The 16,130-nt window shown below is 57.2% G+C and overlaps 3 protein-coding genes across 3 annotated transcripts; 2 read left to right on the top strand and 1 right to left on the bottom strand.

The window, feature by feature from the left end:
• Window positions 1-79: 79 nt before the first annotated feature.
• On the bottom strand, window positions 80-6,450 carry ELP5 (elongator acetyltransferase complex subunit 5). Its single transcript, XM_032322446.1, is given in 9 exon segments — window positions 80-441; window positions 1,046-1,146; window positions 1,240-1,335; window positions 2,007-2,188; window positions 3,526-3,746; window positions 5,690-5,770; window positions 5,860-5,920; window positions 6,076-6,132; window positions 6,135-6,450. Coding segments are annotated over 9 exon segments (1,050 nt in total). The 5' UTR covers window positions 6,268-6,450; the 3' UTR covers window positions 80-323.
• A 200-nt stretch (window positions 6,451-6,650) lies between these two features.
• On the top strand, window positions 6,651-12,842 carry CTDNEP1 (CTD nuclear envelope phosphatase 1). The gene is made up of 8 exons (XM_032322447.1): window positions 6,651-7,466; window positions 10,051-10,117; window positions 10,205-10,323; window positions 10,540-10,611; window positions 10,991-11,107; window positions 11,283-11,394; window positions 11,806-11,890; window positions 12,195-12,842. The coding sequence occupies exons 1-8, from the start codon at window positions 7,365-7,367 to the stop codon at window positions 12,253-12,255; spliced, it is 735 nt and encodes a 244-aa protein (XP_032178338.1). The 5' UTR covers window positions 6,651-7,364; the 3' UTR covers window positions 12,256-12,842.
• A 1,123-nt stretch (window positions 12,843-13,965) lies between these two features.
• Window positions 13,966-16,030, top strand: GABARAP (GABA type A receptor-associated protein). The gene is made up of 4 exons (XM_032322450.1): window positions 13,966-14,181; window positions 14,757-14,835; window positions 14,976-15,094; window positions 15,539-16,030. The coding sequence occupies exons 1-4, from the start codon at window positions 14,092-14,094 to the stop codon at window positions 15,617-15,619; spliced, it is 369 nt and encodes a 122-aa protein (XP_032178341.1). The 5' UTR covers window positions 13,966-14,091; the 3' UTR covers window positions 15,620-16,030.
• The last annotated feature ends 100 nt before the right edge of the window (window positions 16,031-16,130 follow it).

Here is a 16,130-nt window from a genome sequence, read left to right as displayed (position 1 = left end):
GGTGCTTGCTTTCCCTCTGCTCTTCTGTTCCTCAGTCCCGTCTCCTCCCAACTCTTGCTTAAATAACTACCCAAGTTCCTTTCAATAGAAAAATATTTTATTAGGCAGGGAGGGGAGGGGTTCCCATTCTCTTCACCTTCCCCAACTGCCCCTTTCCCACCTTTTGTCTTGAGGGGAAGCTACTCTGACTCACAGGTCACAGGGCAGGGCCTCTGCCGACTGGGGGAACAAAGGTGGAGACAGGGACAGGGCAAGGCCAATGCAAACAATGCGAGGATGGTTACGGGTCCAAGGTCTTTCTCCTTCTTACAGTTCCAGGCCAGTCAGACATCCAGATCATCATCTGGGTCTTCCTGGTCCAGGTCGTCGTCGTATGCATCTGGCTCATAGAAGATGCGGCCGGTGGACTGCCTGGGCCCAGGGCGCAGCAGAGCCTGCTGTCTGAGGAAGGAGAAGGGGAGAATGGGGGCTGGTGAGGGAGGGGATGGAGTTCATGTCTGCACACTCCCTTTCTGGTGACAAACCCCCTCTTCTTTGTCCCTCCATAGCTCCCTGGTCCAAGTCTCCTTCTCTGACCTCCCTGTTTGGTTGGTGCCGAAGCGCCACCTGGACTGGGACAGACATTCTTGGACTGCTCTCCTAATGACGCCTCCCATTCTCAGAGCTTGAGGGCAAGGATCCTGGCCGGCTTGCTTCACCCACCCACACAGCAGGCAGAGAAGAGGCGCAGAGTGAGGCCGTTATTAACCTGCCCGCCACACCCATCCAGCTTCCTGTCCTCCCAACACCGTTGCCTGGAAACTTCCCCAGGGTCTGGTCTGGGCTGGTCAGTGACCCAAGGCTCTCCTGGGGAGAAGAGACACACAAAGGCTTTCTTCCCTGGTTGGGAGGAAGAGTGGATAGAGAACCACTCCCCAGACTCGTCTGGGGAGGTGGACTTCAGCCCCTATAAAGTCTGGGAGGTTAACCGATAACCTGCTGGCCCTCCCATCCCATCCCTGGCCAGGCACTACCCAAGAACAGGGCGCCCAGCTCCTAGCCTTACTTTTCAGAGCTGAACTGGAAGGGCAACGTCAGGCTGTCTTTGGCTGCTCGCTCGCTCTCGGACAGGTGCAGGTTGAAGGTCATGTGAGCTGTGGGGTCCACCTGGAGGTACAGAGGATGCTTCCGCTGCTCATGGCTGGAATCCCTGACCCCAACCCCGCATTCCCTCATTCTGGCCCCAGCAGCCTTAGATACCGGGGGTGTGTGAGGCTCTGGGTGGGGCTGGGACTCTAGTGGGGGTCCCCCCTGGAGGTCCAGGCTGAAGTCAGGCAGGATGGAGAACCACTGGGTCTGCGGAAAAGACAGAGTAGGCACAGAAAGGTGTTTTCCATCTTACGGAGCAAAGCAGGGAAAGGAACTCAGACGGAACAGCATCTGTGTAACGAGGGGCCCGCAGCTCCTGCTTGTGCCTCCTTAGCCCTCCTTCAGACCTCTCCCATCGGGACTCGTGCCTTCTCCCCCAGGGACCACTCCCAGGCTTTTGTCCTTTGCCATTTCTTTTTCTTTTTTTTTAGATTTTTTAATTTATTTGACAAACGGAGATCACAAGTAGACAGAGGCAGGCAGAGAGGAGGAAGCAGGCTCCCTGCTGATGTGGGGCTTAATCCCAGAACTCTGGGATCATGACCTGAGCCGAAGGTGAGCCGAAGGCAGAGGCTTTAATCCACTGAGCCACCCAGCTGCCCCCTGTCCTTTGCCTTTTCTTAGAAGGTGACCGTTTCCCCTGGTTAAGCTCATGGGATTAGAGTCAGGCCATCTTGAGTTCAAATCCTGGCTCTACCATGTCCTCTCTGGAACTGTGGGGAACCTTCCCCAAGCCACTCAATGGGGAGAATAAAACCACCTCACGGGGCAGCCGTGAAGATTCAATGAAGGAAACGACGACACACTGGGACGACACATCAGCTCTCTCCCCTTCTGTGTGACCCTGACCTCCCGTGTTTCCCTGGGGTTCTCCTGACCTGACGGGCTGGGTGCTGTTGGGGCCTCCGAGAGAGGATGTGGGCCGAAGCCTGGCCCATGGTCCCACTCAGGATCACTTCAGCCTGGGCCAAGCTGCTCAGGGCTCCCAGCGGGCCTGGGCCATGTAGCTCTTCATGCAGCAGGCCGAGCACTCGCATGGGCTCTGCTGGGGAGCTGCCACCTGGAAGGACGAGGAGGGAGGGGCGTGAAGGGCAGGAGGGAACATTCGGGATGGAGGCATAGGATGGAAACTCATGGGAGGTGAGGCCCCATCCCGCACGGCTCTGCCAGGGCTGACCTCCCTTGGCTGGAGGCCGTGGGAGGCTGGCTCCCTCCCTATCGGCCCTGGAGACTCCTGCCCTCACCTTGTTACTGCGAATCTGAACACGGCCCACTTGGACTTCAGTCCTCGGGAGCTCCTTGCTTGGGAGCTCCTCAGGATGGAGTCAGCCCCTTCCTTACCTGCTCTCTGCCTACCGCCCAGCTTCAGTCTCTTACACACTGAACTCCTTGCAGAGATCTGGGAACTTTACGCTGTGATCCCAGTCAACTTCCCTTTCTTTCTCCCTTTCTGGGCACACTGACAAAGTGTTAGGCACTGCGCCATATATTGTCACATTTCAGTCCCTACGGAGGCCAGCATTTTTAGGCTGAACCACATGAAACTGCTATTACTTGACATCGGTGCATATCTGACCTACCCACACCGACTCCTAATGGTTCACCCTAATACCACCTGTTCATCCTCCCTCCTGCCCTTTTTTTTTTTTTTTTTTTAATATTTTTAAGATTTTAGTTATTTGACAGACAGAAACCACAAGTGAGCAGAGAGGCAGGCAGAGACAGGGGGAAGCAGGCTCCCTGCTGAGCAGAGAGCCCAATGCGGGGCTCGACCCCAGGACCCTGAGATCATGACCCAAGCTGAAGGCAGAGGCTTTAGCCCACTGAGCACGTACCCCACCCCCTGCCCGCTTCTAGAGTGAACTGAAAACCTGGGAGATTAGACACCTTAACACAAGGCTGGGCTTCTGACTCCAGAGAGCCCACTGGAGAACCCACAGTATACTTCAGGGCTACTCCCAGGGCCCCTGGTCTGCCCTAGTTCACCTGCTCTTCCAGGCAGCTCTTTCCCGAAGGCACTCTGTGCTTGGTTCCTTTATCATCACGGCTGTTATCAGACTATCATAATTGCTTAGTTACCTGTCTGTATCCACTATGGGACTTTGAACAAATATCTGACTATAGCTAGTCCTTACCTTTCCATCATCTAGAACTGTACCCGCCACATTGCATAATTCTTATCTGTTGCGCAAATGAATGAAATAGGTAAGAAAGAACTTGGAAAAGAAATAGTAAAGTGACTGGTAAGTGGCATTATGGTAAAGTCGGGAAGGCAGACAGACAACAAACTGATGTTATAAGGCCCAACCGGAGATCTCTCGTATGTTTTTTCTTAGGCTGGAAAGGGGCTTGCTCCTTGGCAGGGGGAGGTATATGAGAAGAATGAAGGAGTCTCACCAGGGCGGGAGTGCTGCTGGCTGAGGGCACAGAGGGCCTGGCAGAGTGCGGGACAGGGAAGGTGCAGCAGCAGCCAGCTCAGGGAATCGAGAGCGATGGTGACAGGACCAGGATCTGTCCTCCTGCACATGGCTTGCAAGGCTCCCAGGGGTCCCCCCGGAAGGGCCTCCCCAGACTGAGACCAGTTGAGAGGGTCTCTGAAGACGTCATGGTAAATCAGCCTGCAAAGGGAAACCAGGACACAACATTAACACTTAACACTGCCCCTTCCCCTCAATCTTGAACTTCACCCTGTGATCTTTGGGGCTTTACTATTCTGACTTAATATCCTAAATATCAGTGAAAAGGATACCAAGAAATACAACATAGCGTTTGAAAGCACAGACTTTGGTGTCAGAAAGCCCTGAGCTCCAAGCTTGGCTTTACTATGGACCCAAGGTCACCTGACTCATAAATTACTTAAGCTAAGGCCCAGTTTCTTCAACTGGGGAACAGGGATACCAACTGCTTGATCTTTAGAATAACGCTTGACACACGGCAAATACTCGGTAAATGTCAGCTATCGTCATTATCAAATATTTCTTAAGTGTCATTCCCTGGAAGAACAGAGAAGAAGACAGGACCTGTGGTTCCTGCTAGCAGAACAGCTTCGAGAAGGTTGAGAAGTAAGTGACATGGCACCACCTGCCAATAAAACAATAACGGCAAGTGCAGGCAAGGGAGCGTGGCATGGCTTAGAAGTCCTGGGGCAGGATTCATGGTGGCCAAACTTGTTTTGGACCCCTCCTTTCTATGTTTTGCTTCTCTTATCAATGCCTTAACATAACCCATCACAATCTCTGATACAAACTTAGCGCCAAACAGACAGGCATGATCCCACTGAGCTATCCAGACCAGAGAGGAGTCTTTTCAACCAGGAACCCAGGTGGGTTCAGGAGCCTCCTGACTTCTTCCCCCATGGCAGTCTGTAAGTCCTGGGAATTCTACCTACTAGAGTCCTTTCACGTTTGTCCTAAACTCTCTATCCTTATTGCTACTATCTTAAGCAGCAGATCCCTGTCACCTCCTAACACCACTCTCTGGGATTCATTAGGGCAGGCACCACTCCTGTCTCATTCCCTAATCCTACTGCTGCATCCCTTTCATAACGGGAGCTCAGCACATATGTACCTGAGCGCACCTGGAAAACTGCCAGCAGCTCGCCCTCCCGGGTCTGTCTCCAGGCTGCCCCTTTCTAACCTCCTTCTCCACTCCGGACGCTTCTCCCAAATTCTGAAATGACTCTTGCCACTTTTAGGATAACGTCTAAACCCCCCTTCCCGCTCCATAAGACCTTGTGCTATGAGGTGCCTTCTTTTTTTTTTTTTAAAGATTTTATTTATTTATTTGACAGACAGAGATCACAAGTAGGCAGAGAGGCAGGCAGAGAGAGAGGAAGGGAAGCAGATTCCCCGCTGAGCAGAGAGCCCGATGTGGGGCTTGATCCCAGGACGCTGAGATCATGACCTGAGCCGAAGGCAGCAGCTTAACCCACTGAGCCACCCAGGTGCCCCTATGAGGTGCCTTTTTATCTGTCTCCACACAAGCAGCTCTCCCACCTCCCACAAACAGCACGCTTTCACCCACGTGCCCAAGTGTGCACAGGCTCGTCCCTCTGCCTCCAGGACAAATTGCTCAGTAGCTTGCAGCTAGGGTTGGCACAACTCTGGAATCCACATCTGGATAAAGCACCATGAGATTGTGAGTGACAAAAAAGCAGAATGTTTACCCTTTTTTTTTTTTTTTTAAACATTTTATTTGTAAGCAGCCTCTACACCCAACGTGGCGCGGGAACTCAACCCTGAGGTCCACAGTAGCAGGCTCTGCCCACTGAGCCAGCCAGGTGCCCCAGAATTTATTTACTCTTATCCCCTGACGCAAAGTCAGGGGTGCCTTATCATCCTCTTATCGCGCTCTATTCCTCTCCACTTCTCCGGTCTATGCTCTGGATTCTTTAGATACTCACACTGCTCGTCCCTTACAAATCTGTGCCTCCAGAAAGACCCACATCCGTTCACTCAATGCGCATCTGAGCGGCCGCCAAAACACACCGGGTTCTGCGCTTGCTGCTGCCCGCGGACTCCCCAGGAGATCCCAACACGGAATGCGCCCGCTCCAAACGTACCGGCTGTTGACAATGGCGTCAAAACCTTCACGGAACTCGTCCTCGCTCACTTCGCAGCCCAGGATGTGGACCCGTTCCCCACTGAGGCAGAAATGGAGCGTGTCACCGAGTCGGGCCCGGGCCTCCCCCTCCGCCCCGGGGACCCCGGGGACAAGCTGGGCGACACTCACCACAGTGCAGACTTCTTGATCAGCGCCTTCAAGAGACTGCGCCCCTCCCACTCCACGGAGTCTGGGGAGAGCGGGGGACGATAAACAGCGTGAGAAGAGGAGGTTTCCGTCCTCACGAGCCCCTGGAGGCCACCCCTCGCCTGGGACACAGGGCTCTTCCTCTCCGTTTCCGCCCTGGGAGCCAGGCTCGGAAGCCCCTGCGCCTCTGGCCCTCACCCCGCAGCAGCACCAGCCCGCACTGAGCCACGACCGACTCCATCTCCAATCCGCGTCGGTCCCTCCTCCGGCGCCCTCTGATGGCGTCATTGCCCGCTGACCCGCCCCCTCAGGGCAAAGGGGCGGGACACCATGAATGCTCCCACCGCAGACATCCGGCCTCGTCTGGAATGAGGCGATTATGTTAAACATCCCGGCGGGTCCCCTCACGCGGAAGGGCCCCTCCCGAGATCCAGAGCACAGACATTTCACATTTTTTTGCACGACTAGGGCCGGAAGAGCCGTTGGGGCAGTTGTCCGTGGGCGGGGAAAAAGGCCGCACGAGCCGGTCTGACCGTCCAACCTCTGCCGTGAGGAACGTCACTCCGCCCCGCCCACGCCGCTCCAAGCCGGGCCTGTTCGCTCCCAGGCCCCGCCCCGCCCCGCCCCGCCCCGCCGCCGCCTTCCGCGCTTGCGCGGTACTGCGGCCTCGCGGGGCGCTCACTCCGTTTTCCTCACCCGCCCCCTTAGACCGAGGAGGGGGAGCTTTAGTCCCGGTGAAGCGAATACACGTCACCACCGGAAGCAGTGTCAGAGGGGAAGAGGAGGGGGGAAGAAAGGAGGAGGGAGCCCGTAGGGCGGTAAAATGGCGCCTGTCAGAGTGGGAAATCCAGCTGCAGAGGCTGCAGCCCCGCTCCCCAGCGGCTAAGGCACCCCCGACATCGGGGAGGGGGAGGCCGCTCCGGCCTAGCCGTCCGCGTCCTTCGGCTCCCCCTCCCCCTCCTTCCCCGCTCCTTCGCTCAGCGGCCCGTTCTCCGCCGCCGCGGCCCTCCGCACGCCGCGGCCCCCGCCCGCCCTTTCCCGCGGGCAGCCCCCTAGCGCGCCTGCGCAGCGGGCCACCCTCCGCTTCCCCCTTCCCCTCCCCCTCCCTTCTCCCTCCCTCCCATCTCCCCGGCCCCCTCCCCCACTGCCCCCTCCCCCAATTCTCCATCCCCTTCCCTCCCGGTCTCGGAGGACCCCGTCCTAGCCTGACCCGTCTGGGCCCGCAACCTCCGCGAAGCCGTCGGTGCCACTCCCCGCCCATGTGGGCCCCCGCGGGCTGCCCACGCCTGTCCCCCAGCTCCCGGTTCCGCTGGGCTTTCCCCTCGCCGGGGGTGGCTTTCTGAGCCGCCCGCTCCGCGCCCCTCTCTGCAGCCTTTCCTGCCACTCGGGGCCCCCGTTCCCCCTCCCGGCGGCGGGGGGCTGCCCCCGGGGGGCTGGCGGAGCTGGGCCGCGGGGGCCCCGGGGCCGGCGGTGCCGGGGTCATCGGAATGATGCGGACGCAGTGTCTGCTGGGGCTGCGCACGTTCGTGGCCTTCGCCGCCAAGCTCTGGAGCTTCTTCATTTACCTTTTGCGGAGGCAGATCCGCACGGTGAGCTGCGGTGGGCGCTGGTGGTGGTGGGAAGCTCTGTCAGCGGTGCTCAACGGGTTTTCGCAAAGTGTCGGGCCTCTGTTTGGGCTTCGGAACGGAGTCCCGGGGGCGGCTCTTCCCGTTAGAGACCTGAGGCACCCTTCGCTGGGCCTGGGGCGGAATGGGAAGGGGGGAGACCCTTGTAGTAGAACGGAGATGGGGGTGCTCGTCGGGGCAGGATTTGGCAACTCTTGGGGGCCAGGGTGGTGGGTGGGGCGCCGTTTAGGAAACCGGAGTTGTTGTTAGAGAAACCGAAAGGAGGGAACACCTGTTTGATGGCACTAGCCCTGCCGACGTGGGCTTGTGGAAGACCCTCCGTGCGTTAGGTCTCCTGCCAGGGAAGAGCCCGATTTATGTGTCAAGGGTAGGGGTGGGTGGGAGAGCGTGTGTGACCAACAAGGCGGGGAACTCGGGAAACCTGGGGTGTGAGGAGAAACCGCTGCGGGTTGCATTAAGGGGACTCCTTCAGAAAGGCCCTGGAAACTCGTGTGGGTGTCTGGATTTGTCAAGACCCTGGGACCAAGAGACATGCTTTCACCTCGGGCTTGAGGGAAGGGAGCCCGTGAAAGTTCGGGTGTCTCTCTGGGAAGACGGGTGCTTGTCAGTGGTGGACGTGCACCCGAGGGCACGCTTGCCTCCCCAGGAGACCCCAGCATGGTGAGGGACACTGTGGGCAGTGAAATACCCCAGTATCTCTAGGTCTTCTCCCCCTGAGCTTTTCCCCAAGGTCAAAGCTCCAGCCAGAGCCCACTATCATGTAGTGAATGTGCTGCTGTGTTCTCCTCGCCACTGGGGAGAGTTCTCTGAAAGGAGTCTGGGGAGGGTTCAGTACAGCAGGGGCAGAAGTTCTCTGCTCTGTCCTCTTTGGCGTCCCTCAATAAAACTTGGCAGAATAAAAGCAGCTGCCTGCTTCGGCCAGACAATTTCCAGAGAGCCCTGGGTGGTGGCGGTGGCGGTGACAGTGGCGGTTGACTTACTGACTTGGGGGAGTGGGCCTGGCCTCGAATTCAGTGTCTCCTCTACCACTTCCTGATTGAGGGTGAGGATTGTTTCTGGGTGGTCATAGTTGTAGGCAGGGCTGTTTCCCTGAAACCCCTTAGCAGCCAAGAAGAACTTGGGGTCGGAAATGCTACGATGTGTATGGGGCTAGCTTTGGCTGTGCTCTCTGTGCTGGCCTTGCCTCTCTGAGCACTGCTGTGCTCTCTGCCTGGCCTTGCTCTGAGCCCACTTCCCTCCAAATTTCTGTTCTGGGTGCTCATCTAGATGCTAGTTAGTTGCAAAATTGCTCTTCTCTGGGCAGAGCCGACCCTGCAGCCTTTTGTCTTCCCTTCCAATCTGGTGTCTCCCCCCACCCCACCCCCTTTCTGGCAGATGCGCAGAGCATTCCCTTCATGCCCAGCATGTGCAACCCAAGATAGCAGGGCAGGACACCCGAGCTGTCGCGGCCCCCATCCCGGCCCTCATCCCGGCCCAGGGAGAAAAGAAGGGCAGATGCCTTGGCATTAGGGGGAGAGGGCCCTGTGGTTTGCAAGGGGGTTGCCTCGTTCATTTGAGGCTGGGGCCTGGGGATGGACAGCAGAGCATCTGTCTGTGCTGAGCAGAGGAGAGCAGAGGAGGGGATGGCCAGGCTTGCGTGAGGGAGATCTGGGTGCTGGAAATAGGAGCCTGTAGAGGAGGCCTGGAGAAGCTGGAAGGTTGAGGTGGTGACGTCCTTGTCCCTTCCTCACCTCCCTCACAGCCCTTATTTAACCCTGGCCTTCCCAACACCCCATCCATCCTGCTGGCAGATGGGGCTTTGCAGTGCTGTGCGCCCTGCCCTGGGTACCGGAATAAGGAGGCAGGTCAGAGGCCTGAGGTTCTGTGCCACTTGTGACTTGGCTGGTAGAGACAGAAGCGGACAGGTGGCTGGTTAAAATAGGCCTGGTGGCTGCCAGCCAGGGGAACTTAGCTGACCTGACAACCCCTGGATTCCCTCATCCTGCCTTCCCCTTAGGTACCCAAGGACCTCCTCCCCTGACTCTTCCTCTCAGCCCACGAAGGAATCTGCCGCTCTCGGGTCCCAAAGGGACGTGATGGGAGTCGTGACAAAGGAGCCTTGGGGTGGATATGTGAAGGGCCATGCATTGCTCTGTTGTGGCACAGCATGACAGTGTCCTGGCCAAGAGAGTGGGGGCTGGGGTCCGGTGGCATGGGTGCCATCCTCATACCACCACCACATTGACCCTGATACCAACCGGCTGTCCTGTGACGGAGTTCTCGGAGGACAGGCATGATGGAGAGGACATGCCTGCTCTCGCCGAGTTTCCACTCTAATGGGGGGCGCGGGGGACAGACGACCAAATAAGATACGTGGTCCCGACTAAGCCTTGGGCTCTTCCATGTTTAAATAGAGATGATGATGTTGTTGGTCTTGTGTTACTCCTACGAGGGTTTGGAGGGTTCAGTGAAATAGCCCTCATTAATTCCACGATGCGTAGCATACAGCAAGTGTTCCTTGGCATAATCTCCTTGACAAGGGTTCCATCCCCTCCTTCGCTATTTTTAGGTCATTCAGTATCAGACTGTTCGATATGATATCCTCCCCTTATCTCCTGTGTCCCGGAATCGGCTAGGTGAGTATGCTGGCTGGGAAGACCCCTGTAAGGTGCGATAGGGTTCAAGGTGTGGGCTGGAGGTTGACCCCTTGCATTGTGGTTCAGGTCAGGTCAAGAGGAAGATCCTGGTGTTGGATCTGGATGAGACGCTTATCCACTCCCATCATGATGGGGTGCTGAGGCCCACTGTCCGGCCTGGAACGCCTCCTGACTTCATCCTCAAGGTGTGTGCGGGATGGGAAGCAATGGGATGGTCCTGTCTGTTGCTCCACTCCGACCCAGACTTCCTTTCCCAGTCCCAGAGTGTCTGGTCCCTGCAGCCGTCCTCCGGCACCAGTGGCACCCTGAAGGAGGGGAGTGGGCAGTGAGAGGGTGCGAGTGTCCTTTCAGCCTGTGCTCTGGTGCTCAGGATACCCCCGCCCTTCCCTGTTGCTCCACAGGTGGTCATAGACAAACATCCTGTCCGGTTTTTTGTACATAAGAGGCCCCATGTGGACTTTTTCTTAGAAGTGGTGAGTTTGCAGAAACTAAGGGGAGCTCTGTGAGGAAGGAATGGTTTTAGGGCTCTGGGGATTCAGATGGCTCACAGGAAGTAGGGGCCGAGGAGAAAGAGGTGCAGGCGGTTTTGGAGAGGGGAGGTTGTGGGACAGTGAGAGCTTGGATGGTTTCTGGGAGTTTGGGTTCGCGTGCTGTGCGGATGTCATTCTGTCCTTCTGTGGCTGCCTGATCGTCTGTTCATGCAACTTTGTGTCTTACTGGCGTGTGGTGCCCAAGACTCAGAGCGTGGGGGCCTTCAGAATTCAGAGAGGCCCGCGGTACTGGGCTGGAGTCCTAGTGAAAGAAAACTAAGTGTCTAGAACCGACACCTCCCTCTCCCCCGCTCAATTTCAGGTGAGTCAGTGGTACGAGCTGGTGGTGTTCACGGCCAGCATGGAGATCTATGGCTCTGCAGTGGCCGACAAACTAGACAACAGCAGGAGCATTCTCAAGCGCAGATACTACAGACAGGTAAGGCGTGGCCCCGCACGCAGGGCTCTGTCCTGGAGTGGGACCCTCTGGGAGGTCAGGGGAGGCCACCAACTCCCTTGGTGGGAGTTGGCCACCCCAGGTGTCGTGGGGACCAGGCGACGGTCACGGGGGAGATGGAGTCTCCCCTTGATGCCCAGCTCGCCCTACCTTACAGCACTGCACTTTGGAACTGGGCAGCTACATCAAGGACCTCTCTGTGGTCCACAGCGACCTCTCCAGCATCGTGATCCTGGATAACTCCCCAGGGGCTTACAGGAGCCACCCAGGTACGGGACAGGGCGGCGGGGCTGGCAGGACTGGGAAGTGGCTCTGAGGAGGGATTCGGAAAGCCTGGAACTAGGATTCCTGGTTTACTGTGGGTCAGGATGCAAGGTGTTTCCCTTGCTCCTGAGAGGGTGCCCGTCCCCCACACGTCCATTTCATAGATCGGGCTGTTCCCCCCACATTTGCTTCCCTAACACAGTGGTCTAGAAGCCTTATGCTCCCATGAGATATGGTGATTAAAAGTTGATTTTTCTTTTGGAGGCTGAATGAGTAAGGTTTTACTTAGGTTGCTGGGTTTGGGTGGGTCAGGAGAGGAACATGTTTTAAGGGAACGATCCCCACCCCAGCTAGAAAAATCAGCCTGTCTCTTGAACTTTGTTTATTCTCACGTGCATCCATCTGACCCGCCCTAGACAATGCCATCCCCATCAAATCGTGGTTCAGTGACCCCAGCGACACCGCCCTTCTCAACTTGCTTCCAATGCTGGATGCGCTCAGGTAAGAGAAGTCAGACACTTAGATCTCTGAGGAAAGGAGGTGGGGGAATCCCAAGAGGGAATAAAAATGTGTCCTGTTTGACTCATTTACCTCTTTTCCCTTAAGAACTTAGCATTTGAACCCAGGCCTCCTTATAGTAAAGCTCATCGGTTTTAGCCAGTGGGTTTTTGGGCAAACTGGACCTCAGTTTCATGTGAAAATGGTGATCATTTCTGGCCCCCATCTCCCATGAGGCCGCCTGACACCAGTGTTGTGAGGGTATCCACTCTGAGGGCGCTGCCAACTCAAGTTATTGTCGTCTCAGGTTCACCGCGGATGTTCGTTCTGTGCTGAGCCGAAACCTTCACCAACACAGGCTCTGGTGACAGCTGCTCCCCCTCCACCTGAGTCGGGGTGGGGGGGAAGGGAGGGTGAGCCCTCGGGATGCCGTCTGCCGCCCTGTCCAGTGGTGAGGACTGTGTGGGCAGGGTCTGCCATTCCCGCCCCTCTCTGCCCCGGGAGCCCTGCACTCCGCATGGAGTCTGGATGGACACGTGGGCCAGACTCTGAAGCAGCCTCACTCTAACTTCGCGTTCGCACTCCCTGGAAACCCCAGACTGGGACATAAGCGGAGGCCTAGGAGAGCCAATGTCTGGTGGAGAGACAGGACTGGCCTGAATGACAGACATTTGGTAACCTCGAGGCTCAAAGAAAAGCCAAGCCAGCTTTGTTGTGATTTGATTTTTTAAAAACTCTTGTACAAAACTGATCTAATTCTTCACTCCAAGGGCTGGGCTGTGGGTGGGAAACTGGGATTTTTGGGCCACTGGATTTTCCCCCAACGTGTCCCCCCCACCTTTTCCATCTATTTTCCCTTCTTCCTAGATTCCCTCAGACCTGTAACCCGCTTTCTCTCTCTCTCTTTTTTTCTTTCCTCTCTTTTAAACCATGCATTATAACTTTGGAAACCGAAGCTGCCCTAGGTCCTTCTCTCCGGGTTGGGAAATGAGGGGAGGAGCCTTTGTTCACATCCACCCTGTCCCCTGGGGGTGGGGGGGAAGAAAGACTGCAGCAGGGACGCGGTTCGGGAAGAAGTGCTGTTGGCTTTGGGGGAAGGAGTAGGGAACCTTGACCTCAGGCCGTCTGGCCGGAAGGGACTTGGCCACAGGATGGGTGTCCTGCTGGGGAATGAAAGGACAGCCTCCCGTTCCGAGGGAACTTGAGGGGCGGGGCAGGAGGACACAGCGGTACGAAGGGAGGAGAAAATTGGATCAGAAACCGGAGAGGCGGGACGCCGGGGAACCGACGTGGACAGGGCCGGCGGCTGACGGCTGCTGCCCACAGGCGGTGGGTGCCCCAGCCCTCCGCCCGCGCCAGCCTCTCGCCGGCTCCGCCCCCTCCACCTCCCCCGTCTCGGCGCCCCTCCCTCCCGCGGCCGGCTCTACTTCCCGCGGCCGCCACGTGACGCTCCGCCCTTCTCCGAGATCACATGATTTTTCGCCGGCCTGGCCTTGGCGGTGTTCCTCCGCGCCGACGTAGTCCTTGCCTTTCGGACCTCTTCTCGGCCCCTACTTCCACTTCTCCTTGGGACCTAAGCTTTGTGTGCGCTTCCCCGGACTGGTGTTTTGTTTCTGCCCTCCTTTCCTTCCGGAGACCTAGCTCCCCGCTTTGGGCACTACTTTGTTTTGGTGTCAGCGGCCGCCTTCGGCGTACCAGCGCGTTTCGTGAATAGCTAGCCTCATAATTACCTCTGTCTCCCCCATGCCCCCTCCCCTCATCTCGTTTCCTAAAAGAACTTCGGGAGAACCAAGCCTCCGGTTATAATTAGCAGCTCCTAACCCTTTGGGTCTCTAGCTCAGTGGGGGAAGGTCGGAGTGTGGGTTTTCAGTTATTTTCGAGCATAGCACAAGCCAACCACCTTCGCTACGTCGCTTGCGTAGCCCACAAGTTGGTTCCAAAGCGACTACGCAGGCGGCGTGAAGGGGGCCGTCCGTAGGCGGTGCTACGCCGGCGGCGTCCGGGCTGCTGCGCTAGTGGCGTAACCTAGCAGGCGGGGCGGCCCCTCACGGTCGGGGGCGGGGTTGGTGAATAGGGAAGTGGCGCAAGTCCCGGGATCGCTCCGCTGAGTCCGCCCGCGCGTCGCCGCCGTCGCCGCCGCCCCCTGTCCCGGCCCCCCCCCGGGTTCCCGCAGCCCAGCCCGGTCCAGCCCGGTTCCCGGGAGGATGAAGTTCGTGTATAAAGAGGAGCATCCGTTCGAGAAACGCCGCTCTGAGGGCGAGAAGATCCGAAAGAAATACCCGGACCGGGTTCCGGTGAGGACCGTAGCCAGGGCCGAGGGCGCGGGGCGCTGGCTCTGACGCCACAGCCCGGGGTTGGGGTCCGGCCGCGCAGCGCGGGCATCGGGCTGCTGGGCGGTAGCTGGGTTGGGAGCGGGCCCGAAGCTCCTGTGGCTGTGACCCGAGGTTGAACGGAGCGGGGCAGCGGACGAGCTGAGGGTGAGGGGACGTGGCTGGCTGGGAGAGACGCGGGGAGCGGTGTGGTAGGCTGCAGGGAGGTTGACAGCTTGAGCTGCACATGGCCACCACCCCCCCACCCCCCAGTTAGCTGGGTTCTTGGGGTGGACGCTGTAGTCCGCCCAGACGAGTCATCCCTGCCTGGTTAAGATAGTTGTTTATTAGGACGCCCTGCTGGGCGATCCTGGATGTTTAGGTGAGTCCGACGCAGTGGGGTCACGATCTCGACTCGAGGCTGCTCCGCGTGTTCCGAGACAAAGAGAGACGAGTCGGGTGGGCTTGGGTGCTCGGAATTTTGTAACTTGAGTTCCTGACAGGTGTAACTGTGCTGGTGTCTTCCCAGTGTTTCCTAATTTTCATCTTCTCTTTATCAGGTGATAGTAGAAAAGGCTCCCAAAGCTCGGATAGGAGACCTGGACAAAAAGAAATACCTGGTGCCTTCTGATCTCACAGGTGCGGTCCTGCTCCAAGGTCTGGGTTTGCTTTCCTGCGGGTGGGAGTGCAGTCTCTGCGGGAAGAGGCTCCACACGGTGACTGTTGTTTGAGGCCATTTGGGACCTCTGGGACTTTGTCATACCTTCTCTCTTTGGCAGTTGGTCAGTTCTACTTCTTGATCCGGAAGCGAATTCATCTCCGAGCTGAGGATGCCTTGTTTTTCTTTGTCAACAATGTCATTCCACCCACCAGTGCCACAATGGGTCAGCTATACCAGGTATGTTGGCGGGAGGGGTCGAGACTTTGGAGAGGCACGGGAAGAGCTTGCGGGGAAAAGAGTTTCAGGTCAACAGTTCTTAGAGGAGCACCTTGTTTAGCTCTCAGTTTTATCTTTTACTTCAAGATTTTGGGGGTAGTTCTGGGTTGAAGGTTTGGACAAGTGCAGTAGGAGTAGAGAGGAGGGAGGAAACAGTGAGCCCTAGCTGTGGTTCTGACCCTCCCTCTTCTCCAGCCCCCCTCCTCCAGGGCATCAGAGAACAGTTGAGATCTTTTTGCCCAGGACTGCTGCTAGGGCTAATAGGCTTGGCTGCTCAGTCCTGGAGCAAGTGAGGGAGTGGGTTTCGGGGCTTTTCAGAGGAAGGGGCTTGCGAAGAATGGGTCTGGGCAGTGTGTGGTTCAAGTAGCTACAGCCCAGTACCAGCCTTTTCTTCCTCCGCCCCAGGAGCACCACGAAGAAGACTTCTTTCTGTACATCGCCTACAGTGATGAAAGTGTCTACGGTCTGCGAAGCTGCTGCCCCTGAGGTGGGGGGTCTCGTTCTACAAAGAGGTGGCCCCCCCTTCCCTGACCTCCTCCTCCCCTGGGCTCAACCAACACCTCCCTTCTTCAGGACCTGCACTTCCTAATGTTTGAGGCTCTCCTCCAGCCCTCCTTAGCCGGAGGGCTCCGGGGGAGGTGGCCTCTCGGACATCTCCTCTCTCCCCTTTCTCTTACCAGCTTTCCCACTCTGCTTTAGACTTCTCAGTTGTCAATCTCTGTCACCCCCACCCAGTGATTGTTTTGGTTTCTGTTCCCTTTCTAACTGCCCAAGGGGCTCAGAACCCCAACATTCCCTTCCTTTCACTACCTTCTTTTTTGGGGGTAGATGGAAGGGACTGAAATTGTGGGGGAAAGGTAGGAGGCACATCAATAAAGAGGAAACCACCAAGCTGAACTGGATTTTGCTTTGTGTTGCTTCCCGCCCCCTTTTCCTTTTTTAGTTGTCCTTTGGTGTGGAAAGTGGAGGTTGGAGGGAGAGTAATTTGGTTTACTCT

Source organism: Mustela erminea, chromosome 18, assembly GCF_009829155.1.
Source record: "Mustela erminea isolate mMusErm1 chromosome 18, mMusErm1.Pri, whole genome shotgun sequence".
NCBI classification, from domain to species: domain Eukaryota; kingdom Metazoa; phylum Chordata; class Mammalia; order Carnivora; family Mustelidae; genus Mustela; species Mustela erminea.
Note: the sequence above shows the minus strand (reverse complement) of the source record. Positions and strands in the feature narration are given on the sequence as shown.

Coding starts and splice junctions, on each gene's coding strand:
- GABARAP (XM_032322450.1), top strand. CDS start 14,092: ATGAAGTTCGTGTATAAAGAGGAGCATCCGTTCGAGAAACGCCGCTCT. Junction 14,836..14,975: donor GGTGCCTTCTGATCTCACAG/GTGCGGTCCTGC, acceptor TCTCTTTGGCAG/TTGGTCAGTTCTACTTCTTG. Junction 15,095..15,538: donor CAATGGGTCAGCTATACCAG/GTATGTTGGCGG, acceptor CCTCCGCCCCAG/GAGCACCACGAAGAAGACTT.
- CTDNEP1 (XM_032322447.1), top strand. CDS start 7,365: ATGATGCGGACGCAGTGTCTGCTGGGGCTGCGCACGTTCGTGGCCTTC. Junction 10,324..10,539: donor CTCCTGACTTCATCCTCAAG/GTGTGTGCGGGA, acceptor GTTGCTCCACAG/GTGGTCATAGACAAACATCC. Junction 10,612..10,990: donor TGGACTTTTTCTTAGAAGTG/GTGAGTTTGCAG, acceptor GCTCAATTTCAG/GTGAGTCAGTGGTACGAGCT.